At 34.6% G+C, this 21,398-nt stretch overlaps 1 protein-coding gene across 1 annotated transcript in view; it reads left to right on the top strand.

The window, feature by feature from the left end:
* Positions 1–21,398, top strand: part of gpc5b (glypican 5b) — a 62,651-nt gene that overhangs the window by 25,419 nt on the left and 15,834 nt on the right. Inside the window, 1 exon segment of the mRNA NM_001302221.1 lies at positions 12,112–12,238. Coding sequence (NP_001289150.1) covers positions 12,112–12,238 — 127 coding nt within the window.

Consider the following 21,398-nt stretch of genomic DNA (forward strand, 5'->3'; position numbering starts at 1 on the left):
TGTATTCTTGACCTTTACCCTGAGTAGCAACACTGCTAGCGACTTTGGGCCCTATGCACAGGCTTCTGCTTCAGGCCCCCTTTGTTGAAATCACATTCTGAGGGGAATCCCTCACTGGGTTTTGCTGAGACCTTTTTACTATGTCCATCCTTTCCCCTCTATATGTGACCCCTCTGACCTTACCCTCTAAACATAAGTGTGACAATAGTGTGTAGCACTAAAGTTATGTACAGTTTGTCAAGATATCTGGTACAACTTTGAGGAATAATAAGATATTCTATTTAGTTGAAGCCAGCAGCCTTCTGGGCAATGCACTGACATGTAGCTTGGTTTTCCTTCAGGCAACTCAAGTTCGAGTCCCGACTTGGGGATCTGTCCTTATCCCACCGCCCTTCTCTTGTACTTGCTCTCACAATAAGTAAAAATGCCAAAACTAATTCTCAAAAACAAACATACAGTAACTGTTTTGTTGTAGAGATGATATGGCTTTGATGGTGTAGGCCAGATGTGCACTGAGAAAGATCCGACAATCGGAAGTTTGAGCCCTTATCATTCAGTTTAATCGACTTTTCAACTAAATCAAGACCAACTGAAGTTGGGCTATTATTGAAAAGGGATTTCTTGTGCCATTTGTGCACAAGTCAGTTCTAGTAAACTTCCAGCAAATTCATTCTGATGGTACTGTGTTTTCTACACAGAAACAGTTTTTTTATGTGGTTTTATTGGTCAATAATGACATCAAGATAATTGATCAAGATAATAAGATTCAAATGATTTGGAACCTGTCATAGACATGCCGAGCCCTGGTCAATTGAGAAAAATAATTGAAGCTTGGCAAACAGCTTCACATTTATACCCACATTTAGGATGACAGAATTTCTTTTTAAAATATTTATTTTGGGCATTTTTCTTTTTGATAGGACATTAGTTAGACAGGAAGCAAAGATAGAGCTAAAGAGTTTGGACAGGATCAGGAAAGATTTCCAAGCCAGGATTGTAATCGGGATGCCCAAAGCACAGTTGTGCTATAGTATCAGTGCACTCCTTACAACACTACCAGCACCAACAGAACAACACAATCTCACGGCAATTCGTAACTTTTTAGTTTATTGGCTAATTCGTATGAATTTGTAATAATTCGTACAATTTAGTACGATTTGCTTATCACCCAATGATGGTTGGGTTTAGGGGCGGGGATTGTGTGCCATGCCTCCTTTTTAAAATCGTACATTTTCTTACAACTTAACTCGTACGAATACATACGAATTAGCCACTAAACTGACAAAACGTAAAATACGTATGTTTCCTTGTGAGATCAGGCTGAACAGAATAACAGGATTTCTGATGAAAGATTTTTATTTTTTTTTTGTCTTCAGATCTTTAGTGCAAAGTTCCTACTAAAGATGCATTTTTTATCATTTAAACAAGATATTACTGTGGTCAAATTGTGCAAGCAACTTTTGAACAAAAAAGTATAGCTATGCCTTGTGTGTATTTCTTTTTATAAACCTTTCACTGAATGTTTGCTTTTGTAAGCCAAAAAAGAAGACATTAAGAACCACAAGAAGTGCTAGTTTCAAGCTTGCCCACCAAACAAAAATAGTCTAGGCCAACTCATCACATGTCAGGAGTGGTGAGACAGTGTCATTAGCCCAGAGTTTGCTCTGTGATCAGAGTCTATGGTCATGCCAAGCATCCTCAGCAGGAGTGTCGAAGACCTGCTTGGCATGGCGATAGAGTCTGTCGCTCCTGCAGCTGTGTTTGGGAGGGGACGGTGGGCAGCTCTGTTGGCCCTCTGGAAGCCATTTTGTAACATCTTTCATTGCTCCATTAAAACCAGACGCTCTGGTTCCACATTATGTCCAAACCCGACCCAGCCCTGGCCACATTGCTTCGCAGAGAGGACTTGCGTCACTGGCAGGCAAGAAAGCAGGGAAAGTACAGTAGATTTGTGTCAGGGGTTGAGGAGAAGGTCACTTTGAACCGCTTGCGGAATTACTTCTATTATTCCCACAGGTCATCACATGGGTTTTTGCTGTCACAGTGACCTATAGTGGTTTTTAGTGTCTAGCTGGTATTTCATTAACCTTCCCGTGTACAACCTGACAGGTAAAATATGGCATTGGTGTACAAATAATGGTAATACTTAACCTATGTACCCTTGGAAACAGGAACCTATGTAATAAATAGTGGCCATACCAATATGGAGACTTGACATGGTTAGTTGGGATGAGTTAGTATTCAAAGCATACTAGCATTGGAGTCTTCACATAATTGTTAATGTATTCCAGTTAAAGTAATGTGTTAATATCAGTGGTGTGGGATTGTATTTCGGCAAGGGGAAACCAAACATGATGGGGTTTTTTTTGTTGAATGTATTTAAGTCAGCCATTAAAGCACCATAAAATTAGTCCACGTCAACTGTACGTAAAAATTCAAAAATCTTCCCATACCTTCCAAATCTTAGATGTACATCTCCATTGTGCGTGTTTGACTCAGAATGTTGTTATAATGTTTTCAGCAACTTAACTGAATTTAATTGAATGTAAATTACTTTTGATCACTATCGCCCCCTTGTGTACACTGCTAAAATGTACATTTAGGCATGTTTTAAAGTAAAAAAAACAATAAAAACAAACAAGACATTTATTTGATGAGAAATACTGCTTAAGACATGTTTTCGATGTGTGTTGGATTATTAGTGCATTTCATCTCACTCAAAATGGAGACATGGACATGGTTTGTCGGGATGAGTTCGTATTCAAAGCATACTCGCATTGGGGTGTTATCATAATTGTTAATGTATTCCAGTTAAAGTAATGTGTTAATATCAGTGGTGTGGGATAGTATTTCTGCAAGGGGAAACCAAACATGACGGCTTTCTTTTGTTGAATGTTTTTAAGTCAACCATTAAAGCACGATAAAATTAGTCCATTTTAATTGTGCATAAAAAATCCAAAATCTTCCCAGACCTTCCCAATCTTAAATCTAATTCTCCAGTGTGCGCGTCTGACTTTATTTATTTAATTTAATATAAAATTACTTTTGATCACTATCGCCCACTTGTGTACACTGCAAAAATGTACATTTTGGCATGTTTTTAAATAAAAAAATACTTTAAAAAAACAAGACACATTTATTTAAAGAGAAATACTGCTTATGACATGTTTTCGATGTGTGTTGGGTTATTAGTGTATTTTGACTCACTCAAAATATAAGAGAACACACTTAGTATTAAATATTCATTTTATGAAAACACGTCTTAATATTTAATGCGGTATTGTCTCCTGAGCATATGATTCTTGCTTTAAAAATCTTTAGATGCTTTAACTGGAAGATTACACAAAATAAAATGATTTGTTTTCCAATGTACATTAGGTTGTTGTCAAATATGGATCTATTACAGAAGTCTTTGTTTCATAGGTAACATACCCCCCAATATAAAGTGTCCCGTAAATGTAGGACATGTGTTACACACTGAATAGTAATTGTGTCAAGATATCATGACAATTTGGCGTCTTAAGTGTCACTTTGTGCTTTCTGAGAGATCCTGAAATAAAAACCAGAGCCCCAGTCCCAGGCCATCTCTGATAAACGCTTATTGAGAAATTAATATTGCAATAGCATGTTCCGTGGGTGAGTCATCTTGCGCTACAGGGAAGATTTATGCGAGTTTACTTCAAAGGTCGCCGTTATTTTTTTTTTCTCTGACTCTTCCGTGCGTCCTTTTGCTTTGAGCGGACAGTATGATGTAATACTCTTTTGCATAAAGCTAAGTAATTTATGAGTCCTCCCTGTGCAAATGGCGAATGAAGTGAACCCCAGGCGTGACTTACAACAGCCGAGATGTGTCACGGACGGATGCTAATGAGTATGAATGCTTTCATAACCCGCTATGCAAGTAAACATATATCAAAACACACAAGCTCGTACAGAAATAACGTATGCAAGAAGATGTGCGCAACATATTTCAATACCATCTGAAGACACCTGAGTCTGTGTTGTTCGGTAATTGTTATGGATAGTTCACCAAACCCATATGATGACCTTTTGTCCATGAGGTGTTTTATTTCCCATATATCGAGCTGTCAATTGGCGATTTATACCAGGAACCATCACGACAGCAACATAAAGTAGACAAGCATGAATTAGGTACTAAATTCTGAAATCATATGACATGTTACTGTTGTTTACTTCATTACTGACACTTATATTTTCCCTCCTGCTGTAGACTGTAGGATGTAGGATTGTTTTACGAAACTAATTATTATAAACAATGATGTCAAGCAATAAATGTGAAATTATTATGACCTAAAGAGGATTTTGAGTTCTATAAATTAAGATTTATGCCTATGTACCTATATGTAGCTGTATAAAAGCTTTGCCCGATATCATAACTTTCGATATTTGAAAGTCGAAAGTTGAGAAATATAAATTTTTCTAAGCCTGTTCACAAAGGAAAAGGTTAAACAAATACATTAGTTTTCAGTCGGCTTATGCTACGGTCACACCAGAATTTGAGCATGGAAAATTCTGTCGTACGATGCTGCGAAAAGGGGCGGGATTAAAGAAGATGATTAGACATAAAAGGGAGCCATTGACTCCTATTTTAAATAAAATACAGAGAGGTCATGTTTTGATCTTCAGTTGGTCTCACGCAGTCACGTGATGCAATTTCACAGGTTAGAGTTATCAAGCTTATACTTTGCAACGCACCGAACTGCGAAACTTGTAGCACGAGGTTGCTTTTCCAGTCTGCCACATTTGCATACGTAAGAATGGAAGTCTATAGGGGGTCACCACTGCAGAATGAACCACCAACTACTCTGATATATAATGAAGATAAGCACCACACAGGGTGAGGCAGTGGCGCAGTAGGTAGTGCTGTCGCCTCACAGCAAGAAGGTCGCTGGGTCGCTGGTTCGAACCTCGGCTCAGTTGGCATTTCTGTGTAAAGTTTTCCCCGGGTGCTCCGGTTTCCCCCACTGTCCAAAGACATGCGGTACAGGTGAATTTGGTAGGCTTAATTGTCCGTAGTGTATGAGTGTGTGTGTGAATGTGTGTGGATGTTTCCCAGAGATGGGTTCCAGCTGGAAGGGCATCCGCTTCGTAATAACTTGCTGGATAAGTTGGTGGTTCATTCCGCTGTGGCGACCCCGGATTAATAAAGGGACTAAGCCGACAAGAAAATGAATGAATGAATGAATGAGCACCATACATGTTTGGAACGATGTGACGGCCAGAAAATATAACTTTTTTTATTTGGAAGCTTGTGAAAATAAGAAAAAAATGCAACCTGATTTAAAAAAATGATCATGGAAAGTTTTAGAGGCAGTGTGTAAATGTGATTGACACAGTGTGACGTCGAATTGAATTTTTAACCGGCAAAAATCTCAGAAAAAACGTGGAATGAACCTTTGCATTACATAAAAAAATAAACGCCATGCTAGAAAATATTTGTGCTGTTGTTGCTAACTAAAACGAAAGCAATTTTTTTGTCTATTTACGAATCGAAAAATAATTACGATGAAAAAGTTAAACTGAAAAAATATATACACCTATTAGTTAGTTTTTAAGGCAACATTGTTAAATTTCACTTAAACTAAAGTACTAAAATGACAAAAAAAATGGGAATATTAAAAACAAAGAATGAAGATGTCAAAAGCACAACCTAACTAAAAAGCTAATTAAAAATCAACAAATACTATACTAGTATATAAATAATAGTAAAATAACAGAATTATAGAATAATTATTTGTAATTTTAACATTAATATGCGCCATCGGTCTGAGTTATCGGTCTGTTTATCAGACCCCTGTCGACTGCACCTCAGTATCGCTTTCCTTTGACCATTAGAGGTGAATATCAGTCCAGCTGATGAGGACTGCTGTCAAGGAGATGCGGTTTGGCAACAAAGACCCCCAAAGCGTCCAATCGATCCGTCGACTTGAATGGGGTCTTGAATCTGCCACGGATATGAGGGAATTTGTTTCCCAAATGACTGCAGCTGATTTGTGCTGAAAATCCTGCTGGCGAAAAGCGAGAATGTAATGAAGACTGACTGTGAAGAGCTCTGAATATTAATGTACATCCTTGAAAATTTTAGCATCTGTCCCATTTGTATTTCAGTGGATCATGTAAGAAGTGTAGTTTCAGAAAATGTAATTTCATATGAAAGGTTGTCCCTTTTTTAGAAGAAGAATGATAGCTTCATTTCATGGGAGTCCGTCAGATTTTGTTTCTTACTTGGATTTTCTGTCTTGTTTCTAATTAAAATTTATATTTAAAAAAAATCTTAGATTAAGAAGCATTACTAGACATGTAAAAAAAAGTATGTTGTTTTTTCAGAAGTGATAAAGCAAAATTAAGCGATTTTGTCCTTAAAACAAGCAAAAAAAAATCTGAATAATTAATTCATTCATTTTCCTTCGACTTAGTCCCTTTATTCATCAAAGGTCACCACAAAGGAATGAACCGCCAACTTATCCAGCATATGTTTTGCACAGCGGATGCCCTTCCAGCTGCAACCCATCACAGGAAACTCTTACATTCACACGCACTCATATACTACAGCATATTTAGTTCATCCTATTCACATATAGCGCATGTCTTTGGACTGTGCGGGAAACCGGAGCACCTGGAGGAAACCCACGCAAACATGTGGAGAACGTGCAAACTTCACACAGAAATGCCAACTGACCCAGCAGGGACTCAAACCAGCGACTTTCTTGCTGTGAGGCCACTTTTGGTTTTTAAATAAGAAGAATTTTCTGAACACATTGTTGACTTATTGTTACTATATTGTTGACAATATTGTTTACTTATTTAGAAAATGCTTCTTGATTCAGGAATTTCTAAATATTTGGACTAGAAATAAGACAAACTAAAGGTAAGAGAAGCATTCTTTAAAAACGTGTCGGTCAGTTTGCTTATGTGGAGGGCAGGGCTTGTGATAAAAGGCAGATCAAACAAGTAAACACCCACTTTTCATAATCAAAGAGCCCAGGGTCTTGCCCTTATTCTTTGTTTCATTTATTTCTTTCAAATTGTATAAATTATCAAATAAAAAGATTAAACAAATTACTATTTATTCATTCATTCATTTTCGGCTTAGTCCCTTTATTAATCAGGGGTCGCCACAGCGGAATGAACTGCCAACTTATCCAGCATATGTTTTATGCAGCAAATGCCCTTCCAGCTGCAACCCAACACTGGGAAACACCCATACACTCTTGCATTCACATACATACACTATAGCCAATTTAGCGTATTCAATGTGCCTATACTAGAAAACCAGAGAAAACTCATGTGAACACGGTGAGAACATGTAAACTCCACACAGAAATGCAAACTGACCCCGCCGGGGTACAAACCAGCGACCTTCTTGCTGTGAGACGATCGTACTACCCTCTGTACCACTGTGTCGCCCTAAATGACTATTTATTAAAATCTAAAAAAAAAATAAATAAATATAATTATATATTGATTTGTTTGCTTTTTAATTAATTGCCTCTTTTAAATCAATAATTAATTGACTTTTTAAATTATTATTAATATTAATATGATTTGTACATAACTGTTTTGTAAAATAATGATGTATTGAGTACTTTTCGTTGAATGATTAAAACTATTATTTTAATTATTAATTCATTTCATAGGAGTTGATCAGGAGCATTTTGGACCAGTCAGTTGGGATACATGGGGGCAGGGGTTATTATATAAGGAGGGTCATGTGAGTAAACGCCTACTTTTCATAATCAAAGACCTCAGAGTCCAAACCGTACTCTCTTGCTTCTTTAAGAAATATATCATGAAACAAAAGTAATTTTTTGTCAAATCTATTTTCATGTTAATTAAAGTTATTAAATGACCATTTATTATATTAAATATACACTAAAATGCTGGGTTCCACATAATTCTTTTAGGTTGTCCCAACACAAATCAATTAAGTTAACTTAATTGTTTTCAAATTTAAGTGGATTAAACATAAAACAATTAAGTTGTCCCAAAAAAAAACTCAAGAATTGTGTTGATTCAGCTCATTTTAAAGTAGTTTGAACAAGCAGCAAAAATATTTTTGAGTGTAGTTATATATTCAATACTTTTACTTTTAATTAATTGCATTTACATTATTTAATGATTAATTAAGTTGTGAATTTGAAATTATTTAAATTATTATTCATTAAAATATTTAATAATTGCATTATTTATGCACAACTATTTTATAAAAGAATAATATGAATTAAAATAAATATAATAAAAACGTAATAAAATGTTCTTTTTTGGGTGAACTGTCCCTTTAAGGGGGAGAGATCCTCCTTTAATTGTTTCTTCTCTAATCACAAACAAAGCAATTAAAATGTAATGTGCGGCTCAATTGAATAATGACCCGGGCAGAGAAGAATAAAGCCAGCAGTAATAAGTGTGCTGCTATTTGATCTGAATAGAAGCGGATGGAGGCACTGGAGGAGGACAGTCTGTTTCTATGGTGCTCGTCTGACGCCTGCCATAATTCATTATACAGGAGTTAATTAACAGTCCCCTGGGGGACGATTCCCTCAAAGTCACTGTGGAGTTTAATTGTGTTTCCTTCCTTCCGTCTGGAAGACACAGGAGGAAGGGGAAGTGAATGCAAAATATGTTTCATCGTAGTACGTTATTTTATAAAATATCAAATTATATTATCATAAATTAAATAATATTTTAGCCTAATTATTTAATAATATTAATATTCTTTTAAATTATTATTTTTAGGGTTTTTTCACCTTTTATTGGGATAGGATAGTGGAGGACAGACAGGAAAGCTTTGGGAGCAGAGAGGGGACGGATCGACATGAGACTTCAAGCTGGTAATCAAACTCAGGTTGCCACTAGGCTATCATAATATTAATATTTAAATAACTTAATACTGAACATTGTTTATTAAATATTATTTATTTAATAATATATTTTATTTTTTAATATTTAGACAAATATAACTGTTATTAGATATCTAAAACATTAAATAATTATTATAATTATTCACTTAATTGCTTTATTTTTCAACAGTACAAATTATTAATTGTGATAATTACTTTTTATTTTATAAAAATGTATGTTTATGATACAATGATTACATGATTATATATATTAGCCCCCTTTGTTTTTTTTTAAACATTTCCCAAAATATATTTAACAGAGCAAGGAAATTTTCACAGCATGTCCGATAATATTTTTTCTTCCGAACAAAGTCTTATTTGTTTTATTTTGGCTAGAATAAAAGCAGTTTTTATTTTTTTTAAACCAATTTAAGGTCAAAATTATTAGCCCCTTTAAGCTACATTTTTTACAATAGTCTACAGAACAAACCATCGTTGTACAATAACTTGCCTAATTGCCTTATCCTGCCTAGTTAACCTAATTAACCTAGTTAAGCCTGTAAATGTCACTTTAAGCTGTATAGAAGTGTCTTGAAAAAACATCTAGTCAAATAATATTTACTGTCATCATGGCAAGGATAAAAGAAATCATTTATTAGAACTAAAAACTATTATGTTTAGAAATGTGTTGAAAAAATCTGCTCTCCGTTAACAGAAATTGGGCGGAAAGTAAACATGGAGGCTAATAATTCAAGGGGGCTAATAACTAGGTAAGGTTACTTTAGGTTAGGTTATTTAGGTCCTCATTTCATAACAGCGCCACACTAAAAAAAAAACTCACATAGTGACAACAACAAATGGACATAAAGACATAAAACATAAACATGCAAAACACTCTCTTTAAAAAAATATATATAAATAAATAATCTTTTCAAGTGTCTAGCACTCTCTTCCAGCACAGAAACACCTCTGTTTTTGTCTATGCCTTATTTAATCCTCTAGTGGCTGCTGGTATGAAACTATTTTTGTATCGTTTAGTTCTACAGCTTGTTAATAGAAAACCTGCGACCAGAAGGTAGGAGACTGGCTCCAGATTGGCTAGTGACACCACAGTCAGTTTACTGGACCACTGTATCACTATCTCATTAAGTGTGCTTTTATTCTTAATAGAAAGGTTCCCAAACCATGACCCCAAGTAAAAGATAAAACAGATTCAAGAAAAGCATGGCAGAATAAAATCCTCATGTGTTTATCAATATGGGAACAGTTTTACTTTCTCAAACAGAATATTTGCTGGTGCCCTTTTTTACACACTGCTTCACAATTCTCGTCAAAGGAGACATTGGAGCCAATAATTGTGCCAATGTATTTTATATGATCACACACTTTCCACAGTCTGATTTTTAATGGAAGTGTTCACCTGTGTGGAAGCAGCCTTCCTAAAATCGTTGATCATATCTATACATATGAGTTAGAACTATTGGTCACACTATTTTTTGATGGTCCGTTTGTTGAATTAAGTGCAATTACATGGCAACTAATTCTCATTAGATTATAAGTAGACTGTTAGGGTTGGGTTCAAGGTTAGTGTAAGCTGAAATGTACTTGCAAAGTCTTGTCACACTTGTTAGACACACACAGTGAATTCTTATAGATCCAAAATACTGCTCTACCCAATATTAAACCTAACTATTCTGCTGATAGTTGTTGTTGTAAAGAGTAAGTCTGAATATAAAATCAGAATCAAAATAGGAAGCCAGAAAATAACTCTGTTAAGATGTCATGAATTATGCACTTATGTGATTCCCTGAACCATGTGTTTAATATTCTCTGTCTGTGGAGATTGGGTTTACACTTGACTGAATCACTGTTTAGTGAGCTGGAATTGTTTTCTATTGAGCTTTGACTTCTTGAGCTGAACACTCGACTCGCTCGCTTCATATTTCAGACTAAGTTCACTATTCAGCTGCATATTGGGCTTGGACTTATGGAAGTAATTATGATACATTACACAAAACTAGTAGTTACAGAAACTATCTATCTGTTCTAACAAAGATGAGGGGGTAAAAACAGGCTCTCAGCATGCTAACTAAAATAGGTATTTCAGCAGCATGTTAGCAACATGTTAGCATGCTAAATCATGCTTGACGTATTGCCATTGTAGTGTGGTAAATCACTTTACAAACATGTCTAGCATATAGCTATCAGTGTGGTAACATGTTAGCATTGTGTTTGATGATAGCAGGAATATGATTCTCATTTTTTATCAAAAGTTTTATCTGTCTGTATTTCTATCTTCCTGTGTAACCATAGGAAACAAGCGATCAGCATGCTAAATCGTGTTAGCAGTATGTTAACAGTATGCTAGGGAATGTTAGAAATGTGTTAAAAATCATGGTAAAACATGATTGGAGTGTCATTCATGCTAACAACCTGTTAATAGTGTGTTCAAATCATGTGGTAAATCATGTGAGAAACACACAACTAATGTTCTAATAACATGTTCACCATGTGTTAAGACTTGATCAAACATTTTTGTTTTCATGCAAGTGCTCAATATTTAAAATATTCATTTAACTTTCATAATATTTTATCATGTAATTTTTTCCCTTGTGTGCAGTTCTTGATTATTCTGCAAATAAAGCAATAGTGGCACTTATATGTTTAAATGCAAAAATAACATAATGAAATGAATAAAAAACATAATAATAAAATTAGAACGCTGACCATATTTATTGGTTTAGGTATTCATCAATTTATGTAGTAAAAGCAGTCGCCAGTTTTTTGACCACGTGGGGACATTGTTTTGCTCTCTGTTAGCAAAACGCTCATAAATCACACAGAATTAAATATATTTTTTTTAAAAAGCATAAAACTGTGAAGATTGACTATAGGGGTATGGTTGGGGCAAGAGGACAGAATATACAGTATACAAATCGTATGTTAGAATTATAAGGTTCTATCTGACATTTTTGTCCAAATTGAGTTGACATATTCTTATTAAATGACAACTTATTTACATTATGAGATGTTTTTTATAAGTTGTTTACATTTTAAGACTTTTTAATTTTTTTTAAAAGTTACACATATACTGTTTGCTATGGAATGCAAAAACTTTGAAGCTCATTATCTCAAAATCTTTTAGAACGCAGAAAGAACCTTATAATTCCAAGGTGGCGTTATAAATAGGTCTATGGAAAGTCCCCATAAAACATCAATCCCAAAAGTGTGTGTTGTGTGTGTTTGGTAACAGGAGATGTGGGCAACGACTGGTTTGGGCACAGGTGGCACAGATGTTAAGGAGTCCAGCAGTGCAGAAGGCAGTGGCGAGTGTGATGATGAAGACGGCTGTCAGGGTTCGGGACGCGGAGACGAAAGAGGTAAGTCTCATACAGCTGGCAGAGGACGAGTGTCCCGTCTGGATACATTTACTGGCCTGAGTTTTTGCAGGGCAAATGCCAAAAAAAAAATATTTTTTTTCTTACTTGCCTTAATATAATATAAATTATATAATATGATATAAATCCTAGCAAACTAGCAAGATAAATGTTTATATTAAACCAACCTTTTAAATCAAATTTTGTTTGAAAACAAACTTGATTTTTCTTTTATTAAGAATAAATTAACTTTTCATTAGAAATTAAAAATTCATCCAAAATAAAAGCTTTTTTGGACATTATACATTTATTTATTAATTCATTTTCTTTTCGGCTTAATCTCTTTATTAATCTGGGGTTACCACAGCGAAATGATACGGCAACTTATTCCGCACTTGTTTTACGCAGCGGATGCCTTTTTAGCCAGAACCCATCACTGGAAAACATCCATACACACTCATTCACACACTCACTTATACTACGGTCAATTTTAGCATATCCAATTGACTGAAAAGGTCAATATGAACTTAAAAACTTGGTTAAGTTTAAAGGTCTTGCAAATCAAGCAAAACAAATCGTCTTGTTTTAAGAAATAATATTCCAATTAAGTCAGTTTTTCCTTAAAACTAATAATCTGTCAATGGGGCAAGCAAAAAAATTTCATGTCAAAAGGAAAAACAAGATTATTTAGCTTACCCCATTGGCAGATTATTTTGCTTGTTTTAAGGAAAATCTCACTTAATTTTGGCATATAATTTCTGAAAACAAGTCTATATGTTTTGCTTGCCTAGAAAAGGCTTCTTGATATAAGAATTTTTTTTAGATATTTGGACTAGAAAGAAGAAAATCTAAGTAAAAAATCATTTTTGCAGTGTAGAAATGTTTCATTAAAACTATTATGTTTAGAAATGTGTTTTAAAAAATCTCTTTGTTAAATAGAATTTGGGGAAAAAACAGGGGGGCTAATAATTTAGGGGGGCTAATAATTCTGACGTCAGCTGTATGTATGAATATTTACAAAATAGATAACTAATACATAACTTATTAAATGTTCTTATATTTTGAATATTATTTTCATTTTATTAAAGCTTCAGATAAGTAGTTTTACTCTAGATAAGTTTTCCTCTCAGATCTGCGCTTTTCTCTTCTGAGAGTCTGCACTGAATAATAGATTCAGAATAGACTTACAATAGAAGAACAGAGTTATTGCAGCATTTCTCAAGGAGCTCCTGCTGTTCTTTCACTCTGCTGCTTCTGTAATGTCTGCCGGTTCGTTCATTGCTCTCACATCCATTTCCACAAGCTGTAGCATCTCTGCTCTACCATTACAGACATTAACAAAAACATCATTCTGTCGGCTAAAGCTAGGATATTATCTGGTAAAATCATCTTCATTCTTTAATCATCTACAGTTAAAATGATTTGTTCTACTATGAGCACATTTGGTGTTTAAAAAATTGTGCACAAATTTCCCAGTACTGGGTTGTGGCTGGAAGGCCATCCGCTGTGTAAAATATATGCTGAAATAGTTGGTTGTTCATTCGGCTGTGACAATCCCTGATAAATAAGGGACTAAGCCGAAGGAAAATGAATGAAGTTGTGCAGAAATTCACTACAGTATTACTATATATTACTGTATCACTTACAAGCAGACATGTCTAATAATAAATAATAATAAAAAGCATTTTTAAAATCTATAATATGATATTTTTTGTTTTTTGTAAAGAATTACAAATATTCAATATAATAATAAATAAAAAACTAAAATATATCTGAAAATATTTTAAAGTAATTTCAGAATTTATTCAAGCAACGGAGCATAGTAATATGTAGCATATATATATATATATATATATATATATATATATATATATATATATATATATATATATATATATATATATATATATATATATATATATATATATATATATAGCATAATAATAAATATACAATAATAAATCCAGTAGTAAATAGTTATATAGTGGTCCCTCACTTTAACATGTTTCACTTCTCGCAGTTTGGCAGATTTTTTAAATGTAATTTTTTTACAGTGCATTGTGTTCTGCATCCTGATTAGCACATTGTGTTCTGCGTCCTGACTGGCTGTAGACCATTGTCAATTAATCTCTTCCATGCCGTGTCTCCTGTACAGTACAGAATGCGTTTAGCTTGCCAATTTTACATAAATCTTTGACCGGCTCTGAAGTGATGGACTGTAAATTCTGAAACATTCTGTGGTAACACCCAAAAAGCAGAGGAATTCGCTAACCATCGCGCAAAAAGTTGAACTTCTGGACATGCTAAAGGAAAGTAGAAGTTACCAGGTGAAGGACGGCATTACGGAATAAATAATTGAAGATCAAATAGTTTTATCTTTAGTTTCATCTGGGAAAGTTGTATAAAGTGTGTAGTGTGACACTGTCAACTAAACTATTTATTTTGTTATGCAGATAACAAATGTGTGCTTATTTCTTTGGACAACAAACAAAGTCATATTAGTAATAGTAATTAATAATGGTAACGTTAATAGTCTCTCGCTCTCTCGCACATGCATTCGGTCTTAGTAAAAAATAAAGCACACTACTTTGCGGATTTTGCCGATTGCCGCTTATTTTTAAACTTAACTCCCGCGAATAACAACAGACCACTGTAATAAAATAAATATATATCTTGTTTTGTATGTAAAATTATAAATATCAGTAATAAAACTGAAGAAATTTATGTATTCACTGTAAAAATGACAAAAAGTCAAGACAGCAAATGTCTTTATATTGCTTTAACTTATTTTAAGTAAATCAGATTTCGGTCAAAAAAAAAATTTTTACTTATACAAAGTTTAACTTCATATTTTTAGTTAGTTTTTTTGATGTAAGTTTTGATGACTAGAAAAGTTAATTTGATTCAACTAAAAAAATTAAGTCAGCAGGAATTCTAATAGACCCTGTAAAAAATAATGGGTTCCAGATAAACAACTTGTGTTAGGACAACATGAAGGAATGAAGTTAACTTAAGTTAAGTTAGCTTTTTACAAATGTATGTGGATTGAACATAAAACAATTAAGTTGTGCCAATAAAAGTCAAGAATTGTGTTGTTTTGGCTCATTTTAAATAAGTAGTCTTAACAAACAGCAAGTGTCAAATTTTTAAGTGTAAAATAGTAATATATAATTTGTATTGATGGGGCGTCATGGTGGCGCAGTGGGCAGCTTAATCGCCTCACAGCAAGAAAGTCGCTGGTTTGAGCCCCTGCTGGGTCAGTTGGCATTTCTGTGTGGAGTTTGCATATTTTCCCAGTGTTTGTGTGGGATTCCTCGGGGTGCTCCGGTTTCCCCCACAACCCAAAGGCATGTGGTATAGGTAAATTGAATAAACGAAATAGGCCGTCTCGTGTGTGCGTGAAAGAGTGTGTATGGGTGTTTCCCAGTACTGGGTTGCAGCTGCATTAGTTGGCAGTTCTTTCCGCTGTGGCGACCCCAGATAAATAAAGGGACTAAGCTGAAAAGAAAATGAAGGAATGAATGTGTATCGATTTGAGTTTTTTTACTTCAGTAGTTTGGAAAGGCACTGTTTCAGTTTGAATGTCCTTGTTTTCTTTGCTCTGGCTATCGGGTTTTCCAAACTATAAACTCACAAACTGCAGATGTGGAGACACAAACGGTAAACACACACACACACACGCATGCACAGATTTGATTTCATTTGTCTGGAGGATTGAGCCTCAGCAAGTGCTTATCAGACTCAGTTCCATAAACAACTAGATAAAGTTACACCTGAAATCCCACTTCCTTCTCAAACACTGCAGAATCAGAGGACAAAAACTGAGGGACACAAGAGGACACGACAGGAGAAATAAAGTAGAAAATGCTCGACATTATATCATAAAATAAATAAATGTATACAATTATATATATTATTAGTCAAAAAAAATGTTGGTAACTATAATGCATTATGCATAATTACATGTAACTAAACTGAGCTGAACAATATCTAAACAATGCTTACCTACATAAAGTAAACTAACCCAACCAAATAGTACACTGAAAATTTTTACAATTTTACAATTTTTTTTTAAGGTAACTAGTTGCGAACAATTTATATGGGCTGAAATTAAACAAATACTTTAAATTTGGTAATGTTTAACTTAATTAGTTTGATTAAATAGAGCCTATATACAGTGGGGGAAATAAGTATTCAGCAAGTCACCATTTTCCTCTGATAACATATTCCTAAAGGTGCCGTTGACATGAAATTTTCACCAGATGTTAATAACATCCAAAGAAATACAAATATAAAACAAAAACAAATCCAATTAGTTTACAAATGATGTCATGTGTAATAAAATGAAATGACACAGGAAAAAAGTATTGAGCACATGATGAAAGGGAGGTGAAAGCTCAGACAGCAGCTGAAATCTCTCCGTAGTTCTTCAGCAACCCTCTGCCCTTCCTCAGTGTAAATTAATATTCGATGCTTCAGTCCAACATCTACATTAGCAGGATGATGAAGATGAAACCACAGTGGACATTTCAGCAAGACGACAATCCAAAACACAGCCAAAGAAACTCTCAAATGCCTTTAGAAAAGAAAATCAAGCTGTAGAATGGCCCAGCCAATTACCTGACTTGAATCCAATAGAAAACACAAAATTAAGATCAGTTTGGCTAGACGAGACCCACAAAACCATTAAGATTTATTACACTCTGTGAAAAAATCTTACCTGACCAATGCAGTAAATAATGAGTAAATCTTGAATATTATCTGTGATTCTGAAATTGGTTTCTATCAGGAGATCATTCCACAAACAAGAAGGCCTTAAAAATGAACAGAACTGACGTTTGCCTTCAATTGTGTAATGAAACAAGCCCATCAATCACCCTGGACTCGTATAAAGCTCAACACAATACTCCAACACAATCATTTGCTGTGTAAACAAGCTGAAGAAAACAAGCCTTGAGTTTAAACACGACGGCCAGAAAGCGTATTAGCATTATTGACGCAGACAGAGAATCTCTGGGGTTCAGGAAACAATCAATGAGGCGCGCAGGAAAAAAATATTACATTCCTGTCCAACGTACAGAATCTAAACCCCAAAACAGACCTTGTTGGTCTGATGGAGCTTTGCTCCTCATTAGGGTGAAGTAATTCAGTTTTCCATTGTGGTGGAACTGATTACAAGAGGCAATTTTAGCATAATGGCAGTTTTATAGTACAGTAGCTTCACAGCTGCATGTTGTCTTTTATATCAAATATTTAAGAAATAATTGAAAACAGCATTTGAAATAATTAGAAAATAATGCACATCTGTGGTGGCCGTCGACGTGCAAAGTGGAATAACACCTCAGCTGCACATTATTTTCTGATTATTCAATGGACATAAGTTAATTGTTCTGCCTATACTACAGTTACCACACCTAAGGACACTGTTCAGATGTTGTAATTCAAGTAATTTGTGTAGGTCTTTGTCTTCAAACTCCTCCGGTGTAATTTTACTGCTCCAATAATTGTGAAATAACTCAAATAATTCAGCGGAGTGATATGAAATTGAAATGCGATTAACTACTTTAGCTGTGCATTCATCTAAAAGTTGCCCCGTGGTATAATCAGTAAAGTTTTATAAACTAATTTCGAGAGGATCACATGTTATGATTGATCGTGGCTGGTCCCGCATCAACAATCATCAATAAACCAATCAGATGAATCCAAGCCTTCAATAAATAGCCCAGTTTGTCTTACTTCCATTATCTTTGTTTTTGAAGAATCCTCCATCCACCCCGTTTCCCCTTTTGTCCTTTACCAGGGGAAGCTCTCGAGACCTACCTGATCTCAGAGCCCCTTCTATGATTTAAGACCAGTATCTCCAAGCTCAGGGTTCTCTCCCAGAACAACATGCCAAACCTGCAACTAGTATCAAGTAATAGCGAAGTGTGAACTCTTGAAAACATATTTAACCGGCTACTTCATTCAGATAGAATATTATAAGTAGTTATCAGTACATACAAATACAGTAGTGCAAATGCCTGGTCGGATGGTCAATGCGATACTGATAATAAAAATGGGACATCAAGGTAATAATGATAAATCGTATGATCGGTCTGTGCAATGGTTTATAACAGTAGCTCATGTGCAATACAGTTTTGTGTTTACACACAAAGATTTCTTGACATTCTTTGTACTTTACATCATCAGTCAAGTGTTTGAAATCACTATTTTTTTTGTGGCCAGATATGATTTGATATCACAGAATTAGGACAAAATCATACTTTTATAAATAGTCATTATACATCGAAATCATACTTTTTCACAATCACTCAACATATCATTAAAAATACATTGTGCATGAAGTGTGCCTCACTCAGGTGAGTAGTCTTGACAAACCACCTGTAGAAACACTCTTCTTTCCAAACTCAAGCACTTAATTCCCTAATAGATCAACTTACTAACAGTATAATTAGCACTTCTTGTGTGTATTGCCTCTTCTTGTTGAATCACTGAATGCCTCCTTAATTGTAAATTGGACAAAAGCATCTGCTAAATGACTAAATGTAAATATATAGTATTATATTAAGTGGTAAAGGCTAGTTCAATTAGCTATTAGCTAGATAATAAGCTAGACTTAAATTGTCATCCTTACTATCACTATCAATGATACCAGAAAATATTGGGATATAGTCATGTCACCCATCCTTAATCCCTGATCCCTGACCCTGGGGTCCGTTCTTCGTACCTCGCTTAAATGATCTAAGATGATTTGGCAGATCCTGGATCTTTTAATCTTGATAACCGATCTCTCGCTAATTTGGTTCTTCAAACAAGTTTGCGAATCAGATTAGAATGTCTGGATAAACTGATCTGAGATCGCTGCGTGTGTTGTGAAGGACAGATCTATCGATCCTCGAAATCATGATCAGCAATGCAACGATTGGCTGACGGCACAGCAGCGTAATGACATCATCTGATTAATATTCAATTATCCATGTGAGCAAAATTACATCAAATTAGCAGTAAACGGTGCGTTAAATATGACACGCAAGAACTTTACACATTTGTTATGAGCTGCAGGCTTTACACTTTTATTTGTCAAGACAAGAGTTTTCATGTATTTCAATGCAAATCAATGTATTTAGTTAGAAAAGATTTTCGTTATAATAGTAGCCGTTTTTTAATCGGTGTAAAGAATAACTGGTTGTTTACAAAAGCATTTTCATATTGGTAAAGGTGTCTGCAACTTTTGTGAAGCATCAAATCACCGGCATATTAACTATCAAAATATGTTTATGACTGCATAAATGTATTATTGCTTAAAAAAATCACATATTATGCATTTCTATTATACACAATTTGTTCTAAAGCGATCTAATAAGTTCATTTCAATAAGTTTTCTCTTTGCACCAGATGGCAGTCTTTGTACTTTCATTTCGAGGGTGCAGATTGCATACGTTTTATTAATATGTATAACTTTGTTTATTTTATTAATGACTATAACTTTATATATATATTTAAAAATTATGTATTATTTTCCCAAGTGTATATAACTACTACTGTAAGAAAATATCAGAATTCGGTACATACTTTCTGTATTATCTTTGCTTGAACTAAGCCGATCTAATCCTGTTTATATGAATTAAACCTGCTCCCGATCAGGTTTGACCTAGCAGAACTGTTGCCATGACAACAACTCTCGGATCAGCTTTGAAGAACGAAACGATCCTGGATCGTGTCAAATCGTCAACATCCAAATCCAGCTAACTGAGTAATCCACGTACGAAGAACGGACCCCTGATCTCCATCATCCACATTGTCTGTTTGCGTGTGTCTCCGTCACGCTCAATTACGACAAGTAACGCTTGACGAAAACAAACAGTGCTAATGGCATTGTCCGAGTATTTACCTCAGTATCAGTAGACGGAGACCAGAGAAGTGGCCACGATCATAAAAAGCTCCGCTCTCCGCTAATGAAGCATTTCCTGACGGATGAATAATTGATGGATTGTGAGGGAAACTGGACCTTCTTGACCCGCACGAGACAGACTGCCATCCTGCGCTTCAGGGTCTCATGAACTCCAGTAATTTAGGTCTGAAACTGTTAAAAGTAAGGTTAATGGGGGAAGTTTTTGCTGCAACTTTTGTCCCTCCTATAATTATTTCGTGACGGCTTGTGATAAAAAATTGTCGACATCGGTGATGTTTAATGGATCACTTGATCCATTAAAGATAATTAAAGTTTGTAATGCTGGATCAGAGCCTTTTTGTTTGTGTATTGGATTTTCCCTTCTTTTTTATTGGTAAACTAAAGTGTCTCTTTATGTCCTATAGGTTGATATGTATTCTGCATCAAACTGAACAATTTTCCAAGTGCTGTTGAAAGATTCTTTTATCACATTTTTCACCATACTTTGTTTTATTAACTAATGTATTATTTTAATATATATTATTGTCTTTGCATTGATGACAGTATGTAATATTTTGCTAGTTATTTTGCAAGAAACAGCACATTTTAAAGGCTTAACTTATTTAGTTAGGTTAACTAGGCAAGTTAATAATAAGTTTAAGGAAGTCATTGGACAACAGTGGTTTGTTCTACAGCCAAAAAAAAAAAAAAAAAATATATATATATATATATATATATAATTTTTTTTGAGAATAATAACTTTTTTTAAAAATATTTATTGCACTATATATACACAGTGCATCTGGAAAGTATTCATAGCGCTTCAGTTTTTCCACATTTTTATGTTACAGCCTTATTCCAAAATGCATTAAATTAATTTATTTCCTCAAAATTCTACACATAATACCCCATTATGACATTTTTTGAAGTTGTTGCAAATTTATTAAAAAAAAAAAAACTGAAAAATCACATGTACAGAAGTATACACAGACTTTGCTGTGAAGCTCTCAATTGAGCTCAGGTACATTCTGTTTCCTCTGATCATTCTTGAGTTATTTCAGCAGCTTAATTGGAGTTTACCTGTGGTAAATTCAGTTGATTGGACATGATTTGAAAAGGCATACACCTGTCCATATAAGATCCCAGGGTTGACAGTATGGTCAAAGCACAAACCAAGCATGAAGATAATGGAATTGTCTGTAGACCTCCGAGACAGGATTGTCTCGAGGCACAAGGCTGGGGAAGGTTACTGAAAAATTTCTGCTGCTCTAA

Source organism: Danio rerio, chromosome 22 (genome assembly GCF_049306965.1).
Source record: "Danio rerio strain Tuebingen ecotype United States chromosome 22, GRCz12tu, whole genome shotgun sequence".
Classification (NCBI taxonomy): domain Eukaryota; kingdom Metazoa; phylum Chordata; class Actinopteri; order Cypriniformes; family Danionidae; genus Danio; species Danio rerio.